The 27375-nt window shown below is 38.3% G+C and overlaps 1 protein-coding gene across 1 annotated transcript in view; it reads left to right on the top strand.

Annotated features, from left to right (window-relative positions):
- The first annotated feature begins 501 nt into the window (after positions 1-501).
- MEI4 (meiotic double-stranded break formation protein 4) overlaps positions 502-27375 on the top strand; it is a 73477-nt gene continuing 46603 nt past the window's right edge. Inside the window, exons 1-3 of the mRNA XM_032184487.1 lie at positions 502-631; positions 2233-2481; positions 18209-18768. Of these exons, the coding sequence (XP_032040378.1) occupies positions 502-631; positions 2233-2481; positions 18209-18768 (939 nt within the window). The remainder of the gene's footprint in view (positions 632-2232; positions 2482-18208; positions 18769-27375) is intronic.

Genomic DNA, 27375 nt, shown 5'->3' with positions numbered 1-27375 from the left:
GGGAGCACATCATTTCAGGTTCAGAGCCAAAAATGCTGGATCCCCAATTGTTACTGTTTGTTTTTTTTTTTATTTTCTGTGTGGTCCAATGTATTTCATTTTAGTCACAGCTTTGACAGCTCAGTTGCTTGTGTGGTTCTGCATTTGCAAAACATTTCCTTTGATATATAAGGCGAAAGGGTGTCTTAAATCAATTAGTTGTTCCACAGAGATGTTGATTCTTTGGGGCTGAGGGAATTAACTTGCAGTTTTTCAATGGAGTTCCTAGCTATGAATGGAGAAGTTGAGTGAAATAGATTTTACAAGGAAGAAATTATATATGAAGTATCATTTATTTAATGTTCGACTGCTTTAGGCAGTGGGTATAGATAGTATTGTGCAGTTTCTAAGGGCTTACTCTTTCATTAATCTTTATCAGTGCCCTGGTGGCTTAGACTAATTGTTTTTTGCACTGTCAGAGCAGGAATGTCGTGTTTCAAGTGGAGGAAAATAATTTAGAGAATGGCTGTGGTAGATCCTCAGGAATCCTTGTGGTCTTATCCTCTGCTCACAGTTCAAAATGTGACTGGTGTATCTGAATGGATAACATGCAAGGAATGCACAGGAATTGTTTGTGATTTTTATAGGATAGGTAAAGGAAATGTTTGAAAGGCAACTCTTCTCTAAGTGCATGTGCTGGATAAATAAATGAATGGTGTTATATGCCTTACTGTCCGAAGCTGAGGAGAACCAAAGGAAGAAATCAGCTTCATGGTATCAGAGGATCTGGTGAAAGGGTGATACAAAGTCCCTTACTGAAACCTGTGCTATTACTATTTTTCACAGTTATTTGACACAATTTATTATAGTACTTGTTACCTAATAATTGTGCAAAATGAGAGGGAAAAAAAATAGTATTATGGATAATTTTTGTGTTAATGCCAGGATGAAAGCATAAGAAGGCTTTTTTTTCTTCTGGAAATAATTTTTTTTGTTTTTGTTGGTTTTTTAAGTAAACATGGCATGAAATACTGAATGAAAAGAGTGCAGAATTAGAAAAAAAAATAATGTTGCTAGTTAGATATCAAGTAAAATCCAGGCTATTTTTCATTTAGTTCTTTCCCTTTGTTCCGAAGTCCTGTGCTATTGCCCATAAAATAATCATCTAGATAAGCCTTTTCTTTCTCTGACCCCAGTAATTCCGTTTGCCTCATCCTTGCTGTTTGTAAAAGATCTTATAAAAATGTCCTTGCTTGTCTTACTAGCCACTTATGTCACTTTGAAGTTCTTTTTCTTGTCTGCTGTTCTCTTGTAGCCACATTTTGTTTTCACCTCAGTCTCCTCTTTACTTTTCATTTGTTTGCTCCTATAATCCATAAAATTAGAAAACTTCAGGATGTGTTTTTTGTCAATGCAGTCATTTTACACTTACAAAATTACACTTGCCTGTGTTCATGCATATATTATAAGTTCTTGTTTCAAAGCTTACTTGACTGCTGCAAAAAGCCTTACTTATAAGTGAAGTTGTTTGAGTTATGAGTGAAGATGTATATTCTTACTTTGAAGGGAGGAGATTAAATTTATGGATGTTGATGGCAAGAATAGGAAAGAAAAGACACCTTTATTCCAGCTTTAGTCTGCTTTTTGTAACAGTACTTCTCAGCAAAGACTTTCTGCAGGCCTGAGATATAATGTAGATTTAGGACCAGAAGTGCAGCATTACCAGGTGTCCAAAGCTGGAAACTACCAACATCCTCAGGTGTTTACTTTTTATTTTTCTGAGAATTGTGTCTTTTTGGTACACTATCACAAAATAGTATGTGTTGGGTTTAAGCTAGTATAGCCCCATTCTTCACTCGTGCTGTTAGGTTTTTAGTAGTTTTGTTTGTTTGTTTTTTAGGATTCTTAATGTTTTCATTTTTGTTTTAGTGGAGACAACGTTTACATTTAACGTTTTGCCAGAATAAGCCTATTTGAAGTGCTTGTTAATTTACATAATTATTCTCAAACACTGAGTTTTATTGTTATAGCTGGGGTGCAGCTCATGTATGTATGTTTTGTTCTCACATTGTGGACAACTGTTTATGGTTCTTCTCTTTGATTGATTTTAGGAATGCACTAGAAATAAAATAATTGGTCTCACTGTTGAACAGTTTTCAAAGCCAAAAAAAGTGTGCATAATTTGCTTTGATAAAGTCATGGTGATGTTATTTTTTGTTTGTTTTGTTTTGTTTTTTTTTCCTAATGTAATAGAAGACAAAGGCAGAAGAGAAAATCAAGTCTGGTACTTGAAAATATCAAAACTGGCTCTGGCTTTTGCAATTATCCACTCAAAACCACCAGGGAAAAGCTGCAAAGAATACACTGAGCACCTAGCCAAAATTGTATCTGAACAAGATTTTGGCTGGAAATCGAAAGTTGAAGTACTAGAAGCTGAAGTTTTTCGATTACGTCAAGAACTTCTTTTGAACAAGATCTGTCGGAGAGTCTGCTTGGAAAGCGGTAAGTGTCTGAAATCATTTCTGGCTATTTCTATGTTGCAGTAGCAAAAGACAAAACAGCTTTCATGTTGGCTGCACCATTTCTTGTACCTAGGTACTGGAGTCTTTAGTGTACAGCTTCCTGTTTTTCCAAAAACCTGAAGTAGTAGGGCAGTTACACCAGTTGCAATGGGATTTAGCTAGAGAATTTAATACATATTTAGAATATATATTTCAACCTTCAAAATCAATGTGTATCATATGGAATAATGGCAGATGTACAAATATTACTGTATGTATGTTATACAAAATCTTACTCTATAATCTGGGAAACATTAGGGTCTTATATATATGTAATATGACTTTACCACTTTAAACATGCTTAAAATTAGAATTTAGGCCTAATGTGTTGAAAGCATAACTCTAATACGTGTGAGAGAGAAAGTTAGGAATGGCTAAAGGGCTATATGTATGCTGTCTCTGTTAATGTGGATAGACTGTGGATACTATGAATATTTATTCTGATGTGATAAAATTGTGAGCCTGATATTGTAGGATTCAGGAAAGCTTTTAATTAAAGACTATAAAAAAAAACAAAACACTATTTTGGAGAAGAGCAAGCTTGTTTGTTTTAAACAACTGTGTTAATAAAGGTAGATAAAAGGAGTCAGTAAATGAGAAGCCTGGAACTGGTTGCATGTCTCAGTTCCCCTCTACCTGCAAGTAAATTTTGAGAGATTTTTCTTAAGCTCCATGATCATTCCTGACAGTTTGTTCCAGTACCTCATTAGCTTAATATGATTTTGTTTACGTTAGTGTCTAAATGGAGCTTTCTTACTACAATTCAACCTCTTTACTACTTTTGCCGCTTTCTTTCTCTGTATAGCGCACTTGAATGCAATTGCAGATTTGCTAGATCCCCCATCTCTGCTTCCTTTTTCCTAGTTCCTAGACAATTCCTCTTTTTTCATTCTTTCACTCACAGTTAATTATTCTGCATCTCTGATCATACTCAGCAATGTTTTGGACTCTTTCCAGATGGCCCTCATCTTTCTTGAAATGTAGTGTGCTCTTCAAGGGTGTTGGATATCATGGTCAGCTGAGGTTTTATTGCCATCTATAAGTAGAGTGAAAGTATTGCTTTGTGTTGTAGTGTCTCTTCCTTTGTGGTTACACTTAGTCTACATGAATGGGTCACAATGGTGGGACATACAAAGTTCTTTTCTGTGGAAATTTGATCAAGTTATCAGGTTGGCCAGGACCCCATCCAACCTGGCCTTTAACACCTCCAAGGATGGGGCATCCACAACCTCTCTGGGCAACCTGTCCCTATGGCTCACCACCCTCTGAAGAATTTCCTCTTAACGTCTAATCTAAATCTTCCCTCTTTTAGCTTAAAACTGTTTCCCCTTGTCCTGTCAGTATCTGCCCTTGTAAAAAGTCACTTTCTGTCTTTTTTTAGAAGACCCCTTTAAGTACTGAAAGGCTGAAATGAGGTCTCCCTATGGCGTTTTCTTCTCCAGGCTGAACTTCCCCAGCTCTCTGTCTTTCTTCATAGCAGAGGTGCTCCAGCCCTTTCATCTTTGTGGCCCTCCTCTGGACCCGCTCTAACAGCCCCACATCCTTCCTGTGCTGGGGCCCCAGACCTGGACACAGCACTCCACGTGGGGTCTCGTCAGGGCAGAGCAGAGGGGGACAATCCCTTGCCCTGCTGGCCACTTCTGTTGATGCAGCCCAGGAAGCAGTTGGCCTTCTGGGCTGAAAGTGCATACTGCTGGTTCATGTCGAGATGTTTTTCCACCAGAACCCCCCAAGTCCTTCTCTGCAGGGATTCTCTCAATGACTTCCTCTCCCATCCTGTCCTCCTGCCTGGGATTGCTCTGATCCAGGTGCAGCACCTTGCAGTTGGACTCGTTGGGCCTCATTTGGTTCACGTGGGCCCAATTATCAAGCTTGCCTAGGTCCCTTTGGATATCATCCCTTCCTTCTGTCGTATCAACTGCACCACACAGCTTGGTGTCATCTGCAAATCTGCTGAGGGTGCACTCAATCCCACTGTCTATGTCGTTGATGAAGATATTAAAGAGTATCGGTCCCAGGAGAGACACCTGAGGGACACCACTCATCACTGGCCTCCACCTGGACATCGAGCCCTTGACCACCACTTTCTGGGTGTGGCCTTCAGGTCAATTCCTTACCTACTGAATGGTCCACCCTTCAAATGCATATCTTTCCAACTTGAATATCAGGATGTTGTGTGGGACTGTGTCAAAGACCTTACTGAAGTCTGGTAGATGACTTATGTGTAAGATACCATGTTTAGTATGTTGTTTCAGTCTGATAAGGAACCACTGATTTATGGTTTTTCATTGTCATTCAATCATGAGTACTTTTAGAGCATGTTTTTCTAAATGGCTTGGTACCTATGTTGAAGAAGGGTCCTCTATCATGCTTCCTGCATTTGTATATGAGAGCATTATGTGAAACTGCCATTATAACAATGTTTACTGTTTTTCTGTAGTCAAAAAACCTGTTACGCTCTCATAAAGAAAACTTTATGTTGACTTGACATGTTTTTTTACTAAAAAAATCCACACCAACTGTTACTATTCTTGCTTTGTTCTGAGTGTTTATCAGTTGCTTGATGATTTATTCCAGAAACAGGTGTTACAGTGACTGCTTTTTGATTCTACATAAACCTTATATATATATACATGTAAAAAATATATATTTACTTCACCTGTGTTTCACAAATTCTATAACATAACATCTTTTCATTGTGAATTTGTTTTGTTTTCTTTCAGTATTGTAAACTGATAATTAGTGATAAATGTCTAAATTGCCCATGCATTCTCTCAAGGGCTCTCCTTTATCTGAGGATGATGTCCTGCCCCATTTTCACATAACATTTTACTATTTGGTGTTCTAATAATCTAATTTAGTTGCCCTTTTCAGTGAAAGCTACTACAAAAAAGACAAAAATAAAACAAAACCACCATTTTCTCATATCAAAATCTATTGATAATATCTATTGTTCTGTTTATAATAATGTGATATGATTTCACCTAATCCTTGGTGTCCCTTCACAGTTGCATCTTGCTTAGTGTTTTGCTTTTTCACACTTTGATCCCTAGGAACTCTTATAATTTTTTTTTTCTTACTTGGGAACCTTGATATGACTTCCATTTTGTAAATCTTCAATCTTTGTACTTTAACATTGTTTGACGAGGGTTTCAAGTATTTTTTTTCCTGAGTTTTTTTTTTTCCTCTTGTTTTCCCGAGATCAAGTATGCCATTGTTTCACAGCCACAGTTGTTCAAGTTAATAAATCTTACCCATAACCCTGGCATTATTAACTTGTATCCCACGCTTTAAGAGTGGAATGGAGATCATCACTGTCTGCTTTTTCCACCTCAGTATCAATTTTTATTTTCTAGCACATTTTAGCGATTTTGGGAAGAGTCTGTTGTATATTTCTTTTCTGAAATATGTCTGGATAATTGAAATCTGATAACACTGTTAGATCCTGGGCTCTGATGATTAGGTCAGTCACTCATGAAAGGAAGATCATTTATTTGATCTTCCTGATTGGACTGACTGTACCATGTCTTTCATGGGCAATTATATCCTTCTCTCCTTTAATCATTTACAAAATCTTTAGGTGTATGTCTCATTCAGTGTTCTGCATTTCAGAAGATTCAGGCAGTCTTGATACACTAAGAAGGGTTTTTCATAAAAACATAATAAACATAATACATAAACATAATAAAAAATAAGACAGCAACTGCCTTTGCAATCAAGAGCTTAACTGTCTGGTTTGCTAATATGAACTTTGATAATTATTCCATCTTCAATACTTTCAGAGTTAAGTAGTGAAATTGGTTTTAAAAAGAAAAGTGAAACAAGTTCTGTCTGAGTTAATCTGACTTGTGTATGTGGAGTGAGCTGTTCTTTCTCTACTCCCTGCGAGATCAGTGGCACAAGATGATCTTGGAAATCAGGCACTGGAGGACGTCTCCAGGCTCTGGGGAGACATTGCCTCTGGGAGATGGTAGTCAAAATGCTATGGGCTGAAATTTGAAGACAGTTCATAGCTGAGAGGAGTTTCTGGAATCAGAATGTCTAGCTAGTTGCTTCTGAATATGATTTTTTTGAGCCTCAGTATGATTTTTTAGAAGGTTCCCTAATAGAAAACTTGATGATGCTTTACTAGAATGCTTTTATACTGAAACTGTACCTTCTTTATTGCCTTGTGAAAAGATTTCTGGATTTTAACTTTGCCTGGGAGGGGAAAATGCAATGTATTAGATTTTACCTAGAAGTTTAAACATCTTTTTTTTTTTTTTTTTTTTTTTTAATACAGTAGGCCTTTCTCTTAAGAGATTTAATAACTGTTCATATTTAGCTACTGTTTGTGTGCATCTCTTCTGTAACCTGTTACAAACATGAAGCTTGCTTAAGAGTAAAAATAACTTTCAAACTGACAAAGCCTCATTCCTCGATGAAGCCAAACTTTAATTTCAGTCTTTGTTTAGGTAATGGAATAATAGCTCGTAGAAATGAAGATATGCTGTCTATACTTCTAAATTCCTTCAATTTCTCAAGAGAACAAAACCCCAGCACCCATATAAAATGAAAGACCAGTGGGTTTTCCCTTCAAGTTTTTATTATTATTATTATTATTTATTTATTTATTTATTTATTTATTTGTACTGATGTTAAACCTATTAGCCAGACAACCTTTTGACATTTTAAATATTTATGAAAGTTCATTTCAGCCCCTTCTACTTGTCTTGGACAGCATGTGAGGTAGGATGTATTCTTTCCTTTCAGTTTCCTTTCAGGGTGAAAGGAAGCAAAAAGATGTGGAAAATATAGTATCATTATTTGTTTCTTCATACATGCTTTCCTTAAAGGAAAGGACACTTTCCAGCTCTTGGAGTTTAACTTTGACGTGGCTGGGTTTTGTGGAATTTCTTTTGACTGTCTTGTCTCTCTTGTTCCCCTTAAATCTTGGCATGGTATGTAAATTCTCCTGATAATGAAACTGAGCCATCTGTTATTTTGAAAGGAAGATACTCTTCATCAGATGTGTAACTGCTGAGTGAGCATTCATGGTTATGCTTACACTGGAGATGTGATCGGTCTGTTGCTTTTGAGTAAAGAAAGATCCTTGCTGGTATCTGTTGGTGAGGTCTGTGAACTCTTCTGTTGATTCAGTCAAAGATTTATGTTAAGAGAAGAACACCTGAGACTAAAATTTAATGGATTGTTGAAGAGGCAAAGTCTACCTGAAGTATGGGATGCTCTACCACTGAAATCTTCTGGCCTGGAAAAAAAATTCTCCTGAGTTGTGCCTGTTTTGAGACTTTCAAATTTGTGGATAAAGTTGTGTGCCAACTGCTGAGAGGCTTGAAGGAAGTTAAAGTGATGTTCCATCCTGCTCACCTGCAGGGTGCTATATATTCACTACATTTCCTACCTAATATTGCACTAACGAAGTTCTCTTTTGGGCTCAGAGTAAACTGGGTTGTTTTTATGGGCCAAGTAATCTACAGTTACCATGGATCCTTTGTCCTGCCTAAACCAATGAAAACTTTGAAAGAATTAAAATCTTCGTCTTTTCTTTGGCTTTCTTGTGTTCTACATGTATGTAACAGTTCTATAGATGCAAAAATAGCGGTGGTTCCACAAAATCCGTCACCAGAAAATCTCATGCTGTAAGCATCAGATGGTGAATTTGTGTCTCATGCTGCATATTGAGAGCTGAAGAGTTTGAGTCTTTCAGCCGAGATTCACTTTGCAGCTGTCTTCCTCGCTCTGCATTCTGAATGTGAGAGCTGTCCTAGCTCACCTGCTGTTTGTAATAATCGTAGTAGGTTTTTCAGAGGTTTCAGGAATGATTAGAGACTGCCTATGAAGTTTTATTTCCCTGATGTGGAAAATTTGTGAGCTCTTTGAAACTGTGATGACTGTTTTCCTTCTTCACATAAAGATAAACACAGTATGGATGTGAAAGCACAAAGTACCCGTTTCTAAAGCTGTGTTGTCTAAATTGTTTGAATCCAATCTTATTAATCCATTGTTGTCAGTGGCACTAAAAAGTTTGGGTATTGTCAGTGAGGGGGAGAAGCATGTTTTGCTACAGGTAAACGATTTGTTTTCCAGCGTGGGTTGTTATAGTTTAATGTGCTGTTCATAAAGTTGCCACAGTATGTATTCACTGACTCTGGATGCAAACTCTGTATTTAACTTTATGTGCAGTTGTCTTTCTGAATACAAGGACACCAGTAGCCTTTTCACATGGTGAGACTTCTGGCTGTTTATCAGTCTTTCAAGGAGGAGAAGCAAATATTTTTTTTTTGTAGCAGGTCGGTGACAAGGTGGAGAAATGGTCTGAAAGGAACCTCATGGAGTTCAGTAAGGAGAAATGCAAAGTCCTCCACCTGAGGAGGAACAACCCCAGGTACCCATTCTTGTTGGAGGCCACCCAGCTGGAAAGCAGACTGGCAGAAAAGGACCTGGGAGTCCCAGTGGACACCAATTTGACCATGAGCCAACAGTGTGCCTTTGCTAAAAAAGAAGTCCGATGGTTTCCTGGGCTGTATTAGACAAAGTATTGCCAGAGACTGAGAGAGGTGATCTTTCTGCTCTTCTCAGCACGGAGAAGGCCCCACCTGGAGTACTGCATCCAGTCCCAGGCTCCTCAGTACAAAAGAGACATGGACAGGCTGGAGAGAGCCCAACATATGGCTGTGAAGATGATTTAAGGGACTGGAGCATCTCACATTGAAAGAAAAGCTGAGAGAGCTGAAAATCTTCAGCCTAGAGTAGGCAAGGCTCAGGGTGGGTTATCATCAATATATATATTGATAAGGGAGGGTGCAAGGAGGATGGAGCCAGGTTCTTTTCAGTGGTGCCCAGTGCCAGGACAAGAGGCAATGGGCACAAACTGAAACATGGGAGGTTTCCTCTGAACATCAGGAAGCACTTCTTTACTACGCAGGCGATGGAGCACTTGCACAGGTTGCGCAGTCTCCCTCCCTGGAGGTCTTCAAAAGCCACCTGAACATGGTCCTGAGCAACCCGCTCAAGGTGGCTCTGCAAGAGAAGAGGGTTGGACCGGATGGCCTCCAGAGGTCTTTTCCAACGTGAACTGTTCTGTGATTCTTTGTAATCATTCATTATTTTTCACCTTGCCAGTATTGTCCTGACAGCTATGCCTATGAATAGAAAAAAAATCAGTTTCTTGCCTGTTTTTTGATAGATTCATGGATTAAAGTGCCTGTCCTCTAAGGCAAAATTCCTTAACCATGATCAGTTCATTAAATCAAGTCATATTGTTTCTTGGCAGCCTCAGCTTAAGAGTTGTGAAAAGCTTGCAGCTGTTACTCCAACTCAAGAAGGCATAAATGGAATACTCCACCGTTTTTTGTCCAGCATGTATGTGAGGAACGATGATTTAGAGGATAGATGTTTATTGCCTTAGTACTTTAGGCTGACAGACTTGAAAAGTCCTGAGTCAGTTATCCAGGGTATATTCTTAGCAAAACTTGTATTTAGCACGTTTTTGTTTTCTCTCTTTCTTAGCTTCACCTTCAGTCTTGGTTCATATTTTTGTCATCTTATGCAGTGGGTAGGAACTTACTCAACTGGTTGCTCCTCTAATAAAAAGAAAAAAATCAGCGTGTTTTTTTTTTTTCTTTATAATTAGTTTATTCTTCCTTTTAAGGATCATTTACAGTAGAACTTCATCTCCCATGTGCTGAAGGTCCCTCTCATGTTCTTGTTCTTAGCTTCCACAGTAGCACATAGCTGCCAGCATATCCTTCCATAGCCTGTCTGTGTGTTAAGGGAGAAGCTGAACTCTGATTCAGAACATGTGAGTAATGTGACTGGTTGACTTGCAGCTGGGTCTTGAGGCTGCATTTGTTCAAGACACTGTCCCCTAAATTCTGCCTCCCCTGCCAAGACATTTTCATCAACTTTTACCTCTTTGGGGAGGTAAGGGAGAGCCAGAGACAAAAAGCATTTTGTATCCCCTGCTTCATGCCTTAACTTAGTGCGTTTCTTGAGGCAGTTAGCTGTACATTGGGAAAAAAGGAGCAATTTCCTTTGTACATTAGTATGAATTAAGACACTTCAGCCTCATTTTTTCTTGCTGAAAGTTCAGAGTTTCTATATACTTCTGCTTTTGCAGAATTAGAACGAACCAGCTCATCATCTGAAGTAAAACTGATTTTAAACTGTACAGAACTCCACTGAAGTATACCAGACTTTTCCCTTTCCACTTCCCTGTAAGTCATGGCCTGGGTGTTTCTGGCTCAGCAGAGAGAGGCAGAACCTCTGGGTGCTCAGTTTAGAGCGCCAACTCTTCCTTTGGAGGCAGAGAAGGAGTCAGAGAAGTCCTGCTTTGTTGTGAGCAGCAAGAGTGCTAGCCAGCCAAAATCTTTTCTGAATAATTTGATTCCAGACATCTGAAAGGGTGAAACTCTGACTCAAATAACTTAGCTTGCAATGTTTCCTCTGCCTGTTTATGTTGATAGGAGCAGTGGAAGAACAGTGATAATATTTTAGTTTTGTTTTTCAGCCCTTTTTCAGAGAGAAACCAACTAGGTGAATCCAGAAAGAACAGACCAAACCATATGCAGATTCCTCAGTGAATATATAAGCTGCAGCCTCGTAAAGGAATATTCCTCCTTAGTGGAGGGAGCAGCAGTCCAAATCTGACTAAACAGTAATGATAAAAACTTATTAGTCTATTAGGAGACATGACTTCCTCCCTTGAAAGTAGATAATGGTGTGAAATGTTTACAGCTGTCTTGAATAGCACGTAACAAATAGCTCCTACACCACAGTATAGGTAAGATAGGGGAATATAAACTTACCCTGGTAACTTGGAACTTCTAGTCTATGTACAGACTGTTTCTTCAGATCAGTATGTTTGAATAAGCTGCTGTTAGAGATTGCTATGTCCTATCACTGCTGCTTTTCCCCTGCTGTTTGCCAGGGAGCAAGGAATGCAACAGGACAGGAGCAGAAGAGTTGTCAGGCTCTGAGGGACATCTTTGGCTTCTTTATTTCCCTAGCTTCCTTTTTCCAAGGTGAGAAAATTCCATATTGGGCAGAAGTTAATGGTTTGCTACGGAAGAGATCTGATTATTTTTGTCTGATGGCTAGGGCTGATGGCTTCTTCTATGTGAAGAAATTCTCCTCTCTACTGAGCAAAGGTGGCTGGCCAGTGTTTTCTTTAGGCATGGTGGTGTCAGACAGATAGTACTTCAAAAATGAACAGTCCTTTAACACCTGTAGTGTACTAGTAGTGCTCCCAACAGTACTGATGTGATTAGGCACCATTGGAAGTAGTTCTTGCGACCTGAAAAGTATTTTATTTTTTTTAGGAGGGGAACAGGGAATTAAGGACAGATAGGAGGTGACAAAAATGGGGTTAAAATGCATTCAGCATAGAAAATGTCTCTTGGAATAAGATGGTGAGATAAATCTGTTCCCCATAATTGTAGTGACACAATGGGGGAACTTTATGAAAGTTGAGGCCTTTTCAGAATAATTAAATAAGTGAATCTGCTCTCTGGAAAATGCACCAGTTGGAGCATAATCAGTCACTGAAATTTCAGAATACTGCTCCTTCCATGGATAACAGGTCTGGTTTGGTTCTCGAAACTTTCTCCCTTTGAAAGCAGGTGCTGTCTGTCTTACCAGCCGACATTGCTAAGCTCTCCTAGGCGCGTACTTGGGGCAAAGGGACCCAAGCAACATCTATTTCTTTCCAGGTTTCTTTATAACAAACCCATTCAGAGATGAAAACAACACAATTATCCTAGCAAAGGAAAGGGTTTGTGATTTTCTTGTATATTCCCTGTATATATTGAGTCCCTGATGAGATGCGCAGTGATTTTCAGGAATAAGGTTCATAAAAGCAACTGGGACCCATAATTTTGTTGTAGATTGTTCCCTTTCTTTTGGTAAACAGAATGATAATTTGGGGAAAAACTGAATGCATGTTGGAAAAAAAAATAGTTTAAAAGTGTGGCCACGGCAATTGGGATCCTCTTGCCTTTAATTCTACGCTGGGGAGCTAAGGATCAATCAAATTTTCCTCTGCAAAGGCAAAATCCCAGAATGGCTGATGCTGGCAGGGACCTCTGGACCAACCCCCTGCTCAGTGCAGGGCCTCCCAGAGCCTCTTGCTCAGGGCCACATCCAGACAGCTCTTAAATATCTTCAGGGAGTGAAGCTCTACAGCCTGTTGGGGCAACCTTAGCTTAACTCAAACTTAACTGTGAGTTCCTTAAGTAGATATTTATGGTTTTTGTGGTCTTCTGGGTATACAAACACACAAAAGAAAAATGAAACATTTTTATGGTATTGTTTTCAAGAAAATATATGTTTTTTAGGAATGCATAACCTAGCTGATTCCTTATGGAGTGTACCTCATTTCAACTTGTAAAGTCACGAAGAATATCTGGAACTATATTCTTATTAATACGCTAGCAGCCAGATGATTGCTGTGTGTTCTGGCTGATACTTCCCATCCCTTAGAGCAGCTCAGTTTTTGTTTTAGTAAGACCTAATATTGTGCTCCCAGTACAGACAGGTAGTCTTCAGAGGTAACATTAATTCACTTAATATCTTGCAATATCCCCTCTCCAGCGTAACTCAGATTTCAGTCATGTCATTGAGATGGTCAGTATTGCAAAGCATATGTTACATCATTTGCATTAAGAGCTACTTGATGAATGTTAATTGAGCCAAGTCTCAATTGATTTAATCACCTGATGATAAATCCTTCCTTGTCATTGTCACAAGTATTCTCTGTTTGACTTGAACTGCAGAAGATCTATGCGTCTTCCACAGACATCTCCTAAAATTAACATTTATATCCTCAAAATCCTTCTCAATTATTACTGAGTTCTAAATGTTCTGATTCTTTGTGCAAGTAAAATCCATAACAAATTGAAATACATGCTTCTTGGCTTTCTGAGAAACATTTAAATCCTGGTACCAAATTAATTTGGGAATTTTACTCAGGCCTGTATTCAATTCAGTGAAATTATTACTACAAGGGACAAAGCGTGCAGCAAGAAGTACTTTAGCCTTTAAAAGAAGAGCTTTCTTTTCCAAGCTGGTTATAAAAATCCACAGAAATGCAGAAGTAAGGCGTTGGATGCAGACCTAATAATTGTTCCTTTGGAGAAAGGAAGCTCTTTATTATTTTTAATTTTGATTTCAAAATGTTCAAATAATAACCTGAATATGTGAGAAACCTGGGCGAAATTTGCTTGGTTTGATGCATACAGAAGTATGACTTCATTCTAGATCAGGACAGCAATAGTGTGCTAAACAGAGGGAGAACAGACAGGTGTTTTTCTCAAACAGCTTTGTTATTGATGAAAACAGCAGAATAGAGAGGCTCACACAAACAAGGTTATGAAGAAAAAGTGAAGAAAACCATTAATACGTGTGAGAAGAGGAACTCAGACTTGATTCGTTGTTCATGGAAGGTGCACCTACAACAAATCTATCGATTAGGATTAAAGGAAAAACAACAGAGTCCTGAAAAATGTAGAGGTGGAGAGGTGAACAGAATTGGAAGAAACACGAATCATTTCATGTATGTTTTCCTCTCCTTTTAGAAATTATTGACTGAATATCTACTTGGAAAGTAGTATCACTAAAGAAGTTCCTAAGATTGTGAATATTATTGTCTCATTTTCAATTGACCTTCTTTTTTTTTTTTTAAAAAAAAGTGGAACTGAACCCATCAATGGTAATTGAGTTTTAAGAGACCTTTGTGTTAATCTGTGTGGGCTCACAAAGTGAGGGAATACAAACAATGCCAAATGATTGAAAATGGACTACCTTTTTTTTTTTTTTTTTTCTTCAAATAGTATCTTAATTTTGTTCTTATATCTGCCACCTCTAAGACTGTTTTCTGTATTGAAATCCTTGTCGATAGTATAACTGCAGGTATATTAAGTTCTGCAAAAGGCTTGCAGGCGCTCTTGTGAATCCACAGCAATCTCATCAGCTGGGGACCTGTCTTCATTTCTTAAATTTTGAACCACATGTACAGCAGCATGTTGCCTTCCTCATTCAAACTCTGTCCAGTCTGCAGCAGCTAGTGCAAGTGTCTGAGAAGGTATCTTCCATCACCACCCCTCCTGCTCATGTATGCTACAGGTACTGCCTCACTTATTTTGCGTTGGTAGGACCATGAACATTTGTTCCCTTGTCTTTTCACAGCTCTGAGAATCCTTATGTTCATAGTGCTGACAGCAGGCACTCTGGAGACAAATGATTTTCCTGTACTGGTGAAGCAACAGGCTGCTCCTCCTCCTTTTCTCGTCTGTGAACTGAGCTTTGGTGTTTGTGTTAAGGTGACTAGTCAGAAGTGACAGAATTCATTTTAGAAGTGGGGTAGGCTATGATTGTCAGAGCTCTCCTGCATCAAGACTACCTGAAGACTCCATTTTCTGTAATTGATTAGCACCTCACTCCCATAATAGAAGTCTTTCACTACTTACACTTACACCTGTGCCCTGTGGTCTGGCAGTGACGTGTTTCACAGGGGCACCTACAACCTTGTTTACATACTGTGTGCACTATACAAGTCACTCCCTTCTTCCTCGAGCAACTGTTGATGTTTCAGGCCAGGCTCTTTCCACAGTGGTAGATTTGTGTAGAGGGATGCCAGTGCTTCAGACTTTGCACCCCAATAATTTTTTTTGTGACTGCCTCTTGCTTTGTTTGGTGAGCACAGAGTTGTGATTTTCAGCTCAGAATCTTAATATGCTGAGAAGCTGAAGTCCTAAATGGGAATTAAGAGTTTAAATGTTTAATGAATCCAATTTTTACAGAGCAACATTTTTACAGAGCCTGTAAGATTACTCATGAACAAATATCATTACCTTTATAAAGGTATTGTAAAATGTTGATATTAGTATATAACATGCAATCTTTTTTTTATTTCTTGTTTTAGTATTTTTATATTTTTCTTGAAATTGCAATTGAAGTTAGTGTAAGACAGGCTTAATACTGTTCCTTCTTTTTGTATTTGATAACCATATGGTGTGAACATCAAGACATTCTCATTTAAATAATAGGTATGTACATAGTGATTAGTTTACATCCTTTCAAGAAATAAGTAACAAGCTGGTTTCAGATATTTTGAGGGAAGTCATGAATATTTCCTGTTGGGTGAATTGTTTATTTATTAAAAGATAGCTTTTCCTTCCTCTCCATGTGACTAGAACATATAAATCATTGAACATTTTAAAAGCATTTTGTATTACAAATTCAACTGGAAATATGTTGCTATTGGGGAATAACTGTAACGGGGTTTTCTGGAAGCTGATGGTGGGAGAGGTGTTTGGTATCTTGGCAAAGAGGAACCTAAGCACAAATGCAATACTGTCTCCTGCTGGTAGGAGTATTTCGTCTACTACCTCTGATTTTGGGATGGTTTTGAGTTTGGTTCTTATAAATATTTATGTACCATTCTTTTCTTCCCCTTTTCTTCTCTTTTCTCTTCCTTTCTTCTATTTTTATTTTTTTTTTCCCAAAATCACAGAATGGTTGAGGTTGGGAGGAGATAAGTGGTCCAACTCTTGCTGCTCAAGTAGGGACACCTAGAACAAGCTGCCATGCAGTTTTTGAATATCTTTATGGTGGGAGCTTCAAGATAATCAACAAACACGCACATGGGATTTGCACATACTTCTGTGCTTTACTTCTTTTGTCTCCCAGAGTTACTTACATCCCCATGAGCAATTTTCACACTGTCCTATGGGGTGAAGAACTAACAAAATATCCATGTAGTTATACAGGAGTAGATGGATTCCCTAAAAGTGCTTATTTTTCTTAAGTAGTAGCAAAAACAATTTTCGGTTGTTACTTTTTTTTTTTTTTTTTTTTTTTTTTTTAGCGTCTTTTGCTCAAAGCACTAGGGAGAGAAGATATGAAAGATTGATGCCTGTTTTTGTTAGTTAGACCAAGGCAAATGTGCTTTTCTTGTTTGCTTGCTTTCCAGGTTTGATTTGCAGGGCATCTGGGAACTGTGTTAATATCTAAAATGCTAGGTTGGCCTTAGAAGCCCTGCTTCTCCTACTTCCTGGAAATATCAGTTGATTTCCCTGCAGTTAGCTCTTTCATCATGATTCAGTTGGTACCAGTCCTGCTCAATTTTTATTGTGTCTGAATGTTAAAGTCATGAAACTAACTAAAAACATTCAGGCTAGATATAAGAAAAAATAAATCTATACTCTGAGGGGGTCGAACACTGGAACAGGCTTCCTAGAGAGGTGGTTGATGCCCCGTGCCCGTTAGTGTTCAAGACATTTGGCAATGCCCTCAATAATATGCTTTAACTTCTGGTTGATCCTGAAGTGGACAGGGAGTTGGACTAGATGATCTTTTGAAGGTCCCTTCCAGCTGAACTATTCTATTCTATAAAATAAAAATAAATCATGCTTCCATCCAGTGAGGCTAGTGCTACTGAGATTAAAACTCAGTACCAGAGTATGTTTTCAGTGACTGAAGTAATGGTCAGAATTCAATATGAAAATGTGTATTTAATGGAATCTGTATGAACTTTTAAAAATAGTCTTAAATTGCTGTCATTGTTTTAACTTGCATAGTGTTTATGACATTTATTTGCCATTACGCCAAGCCATCTATGTTTTTTCTTATTCACTCGAGAATAGACACTGAGGTGTATTGTATTGCTTTGGGTCCTTATGGAAAATATCATCGTTACATACATGTTTTTTAAGAATGAGTGGGCAAGCAGTGTGTGACTGTGGCACACTAAGTGGGGCACAGCCTGGGGTTGAGCGCATGGGGCTCTAACCTTGCATCATGGCACTGAGATGTGTTGATCTTCCACTGTCTTTTGACTGTTTTGACCATAATCTTTTGCCACAGGCAGTATGTAACACATGGGAGTCTGTTGTCATCTGTTCTTATGCCCTGAGGCACTAACTTAAATGTATCTACCATGAAACAGGATGATGGAGCTTGTATGCTGTTACATGAAAATAATCTCGTAATAGTGCAAATATAAAATGTACCACCTGTAATATAGTTTGTGTATTTCTGAAGTAGGTAGCATAAGATAGGCAATGACTCAAGATATTTTTGATTTTGAGTATTTTTCTTCATTAAATAATAAAAAGCTCAAATGTAATGCTCTGTTCAACTTTGGCTCTGTTAGAATTCCTTACCTGGCCTGGGGAAAAAGAGTATGGATAGAGGAGAAAATCGTATTTGATGCGGTTGCAGTAACAGACCTTTACAGTTTTCTAAAAGCAATCTGAGTTCTTGATAATGAAAGTAGTGAGAAGTGTTTTAGGAGGCAGAAATTTACATACATTTCCTTCCCTAGGAATTAATGGTAGTACAGATGCTCACTAAATTGTCTGTGTGATGTCCACTTAAATTGTCCATGTGAAAACTTTAAACCATCAGGAAATTTTAAACTCAGAAATGCTGTTCATACTACTATCTGCATAAAACATCTGGTCCACAAATACGTTACCTTCTAATAGTTTTGACTTTACTTTAAAAACATCACCTTCCACAGCAGCTAAACTCCAGTCATGGGAAGCTCTCAGCAGCAAGAACATCCTGTGTATGATGTGATTTTTGCATGGAAGCAAAAGGAGGAAGGAAGTAAGACATTTTTTGTAAACAAGTATCACATAGATGTAACGTGCACATTTGTATTTCAGGTAAACAAGGTGCCTTTGCTGAAACTCTTCTGGATCAGGAATGTATAAATCCTGTGAGTTACTCAAGCCAGTTAGAAGACTCTGGATGTGATGTGTCTAATGACTGCGCATTCGATTCTTTAGGCATTGCTTCTGATTTTCACCAATCTGAGCATAATATTGACGCATCTAAAAGTTGGTTGGAAATAGTTCCCCCATTGAATCTTTGCTGTGCTAGGAAGGATGAATCGCTGACTGCTCCTTTACAGTTTTTTCAACATCTGCTTGAAATACGAAAACTGTCAGAAGGAGGAATTCTGCAAGCAGACTTTACGGAGCTTGAGAATGATTCTTTTACCATATGCAATTCAGTGTCTCAGTTGCTTGATGGACTGACTGCTTTTTACAACAGTCCTAAATTTCCCGTTTCAAATGTTCTTACTGAGGCAGTTTGTGTTTTGATCAGATTAATAACTGATACTAAATTATCTAATCATGTTCTGAAGAAATGTTTCAAGAAGCTGGAAGAATTTAAGAAAAATCTAATTCAGATTATTTTAAGAAACAGCAGTGTCAATAGGGTAAGTTTAAAACATCTTCCATCTTTTATGTACCATTTCAGTATAATGTAATACTGTTCTGTTTTTATGCTTTTTAAAATATCGTCTTATTGGGTTCTGAAAGGTACTTCTTACAAATTATTCTTGTAGTTGTTCTTGTTTTGTGTGTGTGTGATATGGCCGATGAATGCATTTGAATAATTTTTGCTCATGCATGCAATTTCTTCTAGTCTACTCCTGAGTACAGGACTTTTTAAGAACTGTTAAGAAGGCAGATTAAGACAGATTTAGAGAAGTTATAAGAGAAAAATGTTCCCTCTTTCTTGCTACATGAGGATGTAATGTAGATATTCAGAAAGTAATGATTATAATTTTTAAAATTTTTTAGTACACCTAGATTACATATGTTGGTTCGCTTCAGATCATCTCTGTCACTCGGTAGACATTTACAAATTTGTATTTTAAAAACAAAGCAGAAAATGAGTAAAGAAGAGAGGAGTGGTATGTCCCTGGCATACCCAGCAAGTAGGACCGAGTTGCGTTTTGTCTGTATTCATCACTTTGCTTTGTTCATAGAATCACAGAATGGTTTGAGTTTGAAGGGACCTTAAAAACCATCTATTTCCACCCCCCTCCCCCCCCCTGCCATGGGCAGGGACACCTCCCACTAGATAAGATTGCTCAGTGGTTGTTCCATGCATCATCTTGTTGGTATCTGCATCCAGTTGAAATATCTCTAATCTCTCTTTACAGAACTTCCCATAAGTAATTAATTTCATTGTCTGTTTTAGGATTTTGGGTTTTCAGTCCATCTTTTAGAGTAACTTGAAGTAGACATGGTAGTGGAATTTTTAGTTTGAGTCTCTGATATCGCAGTGCAGTGTCTGCACGTACGTAACAACACTCACATGACAGTAAGTGAGGATTGTATCTATATAATCCATGGAGCCTGTGGAACGCTGACTGGTTGTTAGGTGCCTGTTCTAGGATGAACTCTCAAGTTGTTTTGAGCAAAACGGGAACTTAAACATTTGCTATGCCTGTAGACACAAGTATGTATTGGTCTTAATTTAGAATGAATCCCACTCACAGTGTGTTAAGTATTCCCATCAGAATGTAAATGTAAAAAATAAATAAATAAATTTAAGGAGTGGGAGGGGGCAAGGATGTCCCTGGATTTTGTTAGAGGTAGGGAAACTAAAGCATTCAGAAGGAAACCATTAATAAATACAGAAGCTTTTCCAGCACTAGAGCCTTGTGTCTCCAATAGGAGGGTGCTTTATATTTTGGTATTGCCATAGTGTGATACTTATTTTTTCCTTAAGAACTATCCTTGGATGTGAGCAGACAGCGTGTTTGTGTGATATGAACAAAAGAGTTGTGCAGGTGTGACTGCTGTTATTTTTTGTGTGATCATAGGGTAGACAACAAAGAAAACTTGAGTGCATATTCAGTGAGGACTTCTTCACAGCTGGTGATCTCCATTGTTCCCACCTGTTCCCTTCCTCTACTCACACAGGGATTTTATAAATAATATAAAGTAATGGTAATTGTAGGAGCTAAGAGGCTATCCAGAGAGGGATTACTGGTTGATTGGAGTAATCTAGGGAGAGGATGGAAGGAAAAGAGAAGTGAGAGATGTTGCATCTTAAATGGAGAAAATATCCTCAAAGATAAGGGATGTTTCAAGTTTGCAGAGGGCTTTTAGAAATCATTCAGGAAGTGTGGAATATGTCCACATAATTTGCAAGTGCCTCTGAATGACTTCACTGAAGCAGATGGCTTTTTATGAGATGCTTTGTATCTTGCTTCTACCACAGTATTGACTGAGCAGTCATTCATACCAGCAGCTAATGCTTCAATCAAACAGCTTTAAGAATTTAAAAATTGCAAAAAAACAAACAAACAAACAAACAAACAAAAAACAACTGTTAAGGGTTAATCCTGGTAGTTTCCAGATTTCTAGGGAAAAGGGAAAGTGTGTGTGGTAAATGCAGTGTTTATAAAGATTTATTGAAAAAAATAACTATTTTTCCCACAGGCTTGGTTTTCTTAAACTGGGGTGAAAATGGAGATAAATATGTAGACTTCCAAATTAGTGGAAACTGTGCGACTAATTTTTCATGTGCTATGTAGCAGATATCTCCCACAGACACTTTATGCTTCAGTTCTAATCATCACTGTTTACTCAAGTGGTGATTGAAATATCAAGATTATAGGTTTAAAATAAAATTGCCATTAATTATAAGGCTGTCATCTGAAAAGAGTGGCAAACTATGAATTTTGGTTCTAGGCGGATGCTTAAATTCCTGCAGTATAAAAACATTAGGAACTTCGTTGAATCTAACCCTACTAACTGTCAAAAAGCGTTTGTATAGCCAGCCACCAGTGCAGCTATAGCATTTGACACTACTTTCCTTTTGCCATCCTCACCTATAAAACTGTCAAGATCTGTCGAGGAGGACAAAGGGCTGTGAGAAACACCTTCAAAAAGTGAACAAAGAACAAAATGGCTGTGGGTTACACTGAATACCTCATCTTCAAAAGCAATCCCAGCATTTTGCAGAGCAAATTAAATAACTTTAAAAACCTTTGAGAATTGGAGAAGAGATAATTATCTCTACATTAGATGTAAAGAAAGAAAAACAGCAGTAGAATTACTTGCTGTAACTGCTGAGTCCCATTGTTTGAGATGTTTCTAATTATAAAGCACTGGAGGTACTGTAGGAATCAGAAAGACATTTACTGAGAGCTTCTCTGCCTGGATTCAGTTGCCTAAAACTGTGCACTTCGGATAGAATTTTTGACCTGAAACTCCAAATTGACATGAGTAGCAAATATATATATATATATTTATATATGTGTATATGTATACATATCTTTTAAGATAGAGAAGTAGAATAAAAACAAATATTACTTAAAATATAAAACCATTTAAAATCAAAGAAAAACAAATAAAAAACACCTTTTGAATTTTCCTTATTTATTTTTCTCTTCTCCCACCGTATTTGAAGAGCAGCTCAAAAGTCTGCACACAACTGGCAAACAATCTTTTGGAAGGATCCTTCTGGAAGTATCTAGAAGGGGTCTTAGGTCACTGCTGCTAAGGGCAAAGCATGAATGCGCTGAGGGTAAATCCATCTGCTAGAAGACCTGTCTCTGCACCTTCTGCTGGAGCGATCTTGAAGCCCTGCTTTCTGACACATAAAAGCTTGTGAGGATCGCGTGTGCAATTCTGGTACAGATGGGCTCTCATGTTGCAAAATCTGTGATAGTCACTGCTATCTTCAGAGCAAGCACTTTGCTTGTCACCAGTTTTTGAATCCTTGACACTGAGACTCTTGGAGGTTCATACGGGTCTGTTGCTGTTGGTGCGTTACTCTCAATGTGCAAATTGTTCATTCAGGTTAAGAGTCATTACGTTGTCAGCAGAACCACTATCCTGCTTGTACAGGTTCTTTCAAATCCTGCTTTGAAGCAAAGAGAAATGCATTCCTGTTACACGAAACCTCTGTGAGACTGGGTTCAGTTTCTGGAGCCACCCATTCTGCTTTTCAAACGGGCTGTTCTCTGGCACCTGGCAAAGCAACTATCAGTGGTTTAAATGCACACTAGTTTACATGCATCTTGACAGAAGTTCAGTTCAGTTGTGTACTTCTAGGTGCAGCTGATAGTGTCATTTGGAGTGTAGCTAATGCATAGAATGGTTTGGGTTGGAAGGGACCTTAAAGGTCATCCAGTTCCAACCCCCCTTCCATGTACAGGGATGCCACCCACTAGATCAGGTTGCCCAGGGCCTCATCCACCCTGGTCTTGAACAGCTCAAGGGATGGGGCATCCACAACTCTGGGCGATTTTGTACGAGAAGACTCTGGCCTTCACCATGGGTTTGTCATGGAGACCTGTGTCTGTCTGTTGGACCTCTTGTTTTAAGCAGTGAATCAAAACACTAAAATAGAAGACAGTGCTACAGTGCTTTAAGGATTCTAGACTAAAGCTGAGCCATGTAGCTCAGGCAATACTGCTTTCCTGTGCCTGGTTTCTGTTCAACAAATACCTCATCCACCTGTCCCCCAGTTCTTCTAATTATGTTCAAATATGTCTTGTCCAGAAGGAAAAGAGCCTGTTTCAGTGAACCACAATTGCTTTCTTCTTGTTTGCTGTATTTAACACATCAATACTGATTTCAGATCATGATGCCAAGACTCACAAATTGCCTGCACCATTTAACAAAACAAAAGGCATTGTTCTATTTCCTTTCTTACTTTTTTCTCTCTTTTTTTTTTTTTTTTTTTCTTACTTGCACCTAGGAAGTTGGCTATCCTGCCTGTAGGGTAGTTGTTTTGAGTTGTTTTGAAGTTTTTTGTGTTAAGAATATTGAAACTGACGCTGAGACAGGAACAATTTCTAGAAAGTTTATCCTGTTTGGGACTTCACTGCCTTCACTGCCCATTTTAATTTTCTCTGTTCCATCTTAAAGTCTTCATGAACAATTTAGCTAAAAACTCAAATATTACTAATGGCAAATTTAGTAGAAAAGCAAATGCAAGAATTCCTGTTAGTAGCTTAATGTTTTTTATGAGAAAAGAGTCGCAAACCCTGATGAAAATGTCAAGTTGAAGTATAGTACGGTGAAAAACAGAAAAGGGGATTTGTACGAAACTTATTGGCAATTATGTTATGAAATATATGGAAGTGTGTTTGTGCATTTGAAAAAGTACAAATTAACCAGAACCAGGGTTTCAAATCTTTTCTTCTCTAGGATACATCTTGTGTGATTCATTAATGACTGAAATTGCCCAGAAGAGAGTAATCTTAGATTTACTCTGATGGTTTTAATGCATGTAGCAGTGTTCCAGCTAGCTGTGGCTGACAGCAAGATCCCCCAGACATGTACGGTTTGCAGCGTGTTTTGTCAGCAACTGCCAGGACAATACTTGAGTCATCAGTTTACAAGAGCCTTGCCTGCTCAGGGACAAATAATATTTAAAAATAGTTACTCCTGTCACCAGTGGCTCTCAAGTAAAAAAAAAAAAAAAAAAAAAAAAAAAAAAAAAAAAAAAAGTGAGCTTCAATTTTCTGAAATTAATTGAGTTCAAAGGGGAATTTCATGGCTCTTGAGACACGGTGCGTTTTGGTTGGCCAAAGAATTTTGCGTGCGTAGTGGAACAGCAGTTCATTCGTCTGAATATTAAAATGTGTTGCCAGGATTTTATGGTCTAGTAAAAGTCAATGTTTGAATCCCGTGATTGTTGGATTAAATTTTCTCAGCAATCTGTTGTCCTGTGCGGAGTGCTATTTAAGTCAAATGGTAATCAGAATCTATTGTCTTGTAAATCACTACAGTCTAAAGCAATCACCAAATTGACTGACTCTCATTTACTTCAGTGAAGTGGATCATAGGAATAACTAGTCAGAAATGAAGGAAATAAAATTCTGTCTGCCTCTAAGACTTCTGTCCACCTTCCCTCCTCAGCCATCCTCAGCTGATGTACATCATGAACTAAAGCTATAATTACTGAAGATTTACAGGATGAAGTTAGCTGGATTTTTATTTCTACTGTTAGGAAAAAAAAAAAAGATTTTTTTTGGTGGTTTCCAACCCACCTGTAATGATGTACATTTACATTGGGTTTTTGATAGTAGTCTTTGCTTAAAGTGTGTGTATGTATTTTGATAACAAGGACCTTAGAGTTTCTCTCTTCTTTTGCCTGTTTACTAATGAACGTAGTAAAGTTCTCACTGCTTAAATTTGTCAAGCTTCTGTAGGAAATAGTTTTGTGTGCCCAGATAGGGGTTGTGTGTTTGTATTATGGTGATAGGATAGAAATGAAAAATAAGCTCTGTAGAGCCTGTTCGCTACAGCTGGTTGCAAAGACAATCCTTGCATAACTTTTCAGTGCTCGACTTCTGCATGCAATCCACAACCCTAAACAAGCTATCTGTTCTCTCAATTCAAGGCATGCTGGATACTTGGCACTTTTAAGTGGTATTCCAAGTTGCTTGCTTATTGTGGGGAAGGAGAAGGAAGGAAACTGATGGATCAAGAAGTAAACATCTGAAATCCATTTTCATTTCCAGGGACTGCCTGTGAGTCATAGTCACTTAAATGAGATTTCGATTTGCATCACTAAAATTCCTTGAGGATGACCAGCACACTCTTTAGCTTTAAAAACCTAAAAACTTTAAAATACCTGTCTTAAGTAATTTATCCAGTGACTTTTTCTAAGTGGTCATCAGATTAAAAATTTGAATCCATAACTCTTCTGCTCTGGCTGAGCCCACGCTTGTTGCTCAGTGTATTCTGCATCCCTTAGCATGGGCTAGGTGCTCAGCATCCTCAGGCAGATAGCGGTTCTGCCTGCTTCTGCCTCCTTGCAGGCTTCTGACCAGCACTAGTTCAGAAGGGAGAATCAAGAGAAGTATTAATTTGAATCTCACAGGCAGGACTGTGAGACTTTGCATTAGAGCTACTTCTTAATAATCAGTAGAATATTTACACTAGGTCTTAAAGAAAATAGAGAGCAGCAGCAGCAGCAAACAGTCTCAGAGCAGGAGCTCTTGTGAATGTTTTTTGACTGGGGCTGATGCTATGTTCCTGTTAACAGTGTTTACTAGTCCCAGACTCTTGGATGATTTAGGTATCTAGATGATTGCTTCCTGAACCCCAAGGAGGTGCAGACATTCAAATATTGACCTCTGCCAATGTAGTGTTCCTTAAAGTAAATTTACCGGGGAAAACTCAGGTGCCAGCAGGATCCCAAGTGTCTTAAGTAGTTAGCTGGATTTCTTTGTAGATCAATTGGTTGTATTCAGTCTTCAGATGCACTGATGACTTGTGTGTTTGTGTGCCCTGACAGAAGATATATTTTCTGTAGAGGTGATTGGGCTGAGGTGCTGTAAGCAAGATGCTTGGTTTTAGTGTGTGGAAATGTATAATATCATCTTGAAGTAGAAGCAGAATTAAATTTAACTCTGATTTACAGCCCACAATTCTTTTAAGGCTATCCAGTTCACACTTTAGTTTTGTAGTGTTTTGTTTTGTTTGCCTTAAAAAACAAACAAAACAACAAGAATAAAAGCACACATCCACAACAGCGTCTCATATTTATTTTATCTGATCACTGAGGTGAGTTTTATTTTATATGCATTATCTAACTCAAGAATATAAGGCATTCAAAATGGGAAAGACAAGATAAATCTTTATCCCATTAAACTGGAGGGGGAAAAATTGTAATTATAAGTTTAGAATAAAAGGCTTGGAGATGGTGTTATTGTGAATGTAGGATTTCTAATATAGAATGCTCTATAATCAAGAGTGAAAGTTAAAAGGAAGTTATCTGGTAGCAGTTTATCTCAATAGCATACAAAGCTGTAGAGCAAAGTTAAAAGAATAATTAAAGATTTAGAGATAAAAGATATAAAATGCAATGCAAGTTTACCGGAGTTGAGTTGTGGCAGAACAACCTAAGAGCATCCTTTGTAAAATAAACTGTGTTTGCAGATGGTAATTTTGTAGTTTCTATCTGTTCTGTTCTGTTCAATAAAGGATTTGTTATGTAGCTCATGCTAGAAAATAGTAATGAAACTGAAAAAGGTGTTCTTTACTGCATTAATCTTTTGGAACTGGATGAGAAGCAGCAGCAAGTTGTGCTATGTACTGCTTATCCTTGGCAGGAGCGGGAGGAGAAAAGTTTGCTTATGTCAGTCAGTCAGAGGACATACTAACATTGGTGGCTAGTCCTGGCTCTGCATGTCTAGCATGAGTCTGTCCTTACCTTACTTCAGCAGTAACAGCCATCCCCTCTGCAGGGAAGGAAAAGAAAAAAACCTAGTATGTAGTCTGGAAAATTTGCTTTTGCCAGAGTGGTGTGAACAAGCAGTAAGGGGGAGGAATAGGAAGGTAGCTGCAAGTCTGTCCTTCACAGCAAGTGCTGGGCTCTCTCTGTTCTCTCTCTCCTTGCTGATGTGGCGGCAGCAGCCGGATTGACTTAGTTTAGGCTGCGGACAGTCAATGCAGATGCACTAATCACTGCCTTATTCCTTAGAGAACTGGCATTGGGATGACTGAAGCATTTATGGATCCAGAGGGATCATGCTGATCAGTGCATCAGAGTGACTGTTAGGCAACCTTGAAGAAATAACCCTAAGAAAGATATGTTCAATCCATGGGTGGAAAAAATTGTACCTTCATGCTTCCAGCCTGGCATACGAGTCTCATGGCCAGCAAAGAAAAGTGGGAAGAGTTTGTGTAGCACTCTTCCTTGGAGGTCTTCACTCCCCACACCACAAACCCAACACACCTGCACTGGAGCTAGTAGGTTGCACGTTTCTTTCGGTGAGTACCATGTTATACACTGCAGGCATTTGGGGCTTTTCTGGCATCATTCACTGAAGTGTTCTGGTTCTCCGGACACCTCGTGGGCTAACAGCAGTTTGTTTCTTTCTCAATCTCCATCCTCTGCACTGTATTGCAATCGTTCTTTCCCAGATACTGAAATACCTTGGTTTTGTTTTCTTCTTCTTCTTTTTTTTTTTTTCTTTTAAGGCATCTTTTTCACATTTTCTTTGATTTTGTAAACATTTGTGGTGCAGTCAGACATGGTGCAAATAGTCCCAGCTCTGTCC

The sequence above is a fragment of the Aythya fuligula genome, chromosome 3, assembly GCF_009819795.1.
Source record: "Aythya fuligula isolate bAytFul2 chromosome 3, bAytFul2.pri, whole genome shotgun sequence".
Taxonomy (NCBI): Eukaryota; Metazoa; Chordata; class Aves; order Anseriformes; family Anatidae; genus Aythya; species Aythya fuligula.
Note: the sequence above shows the minus strand (reverse complement) of the source record. Positions and strands in the feature narration are given on the sequence as shown.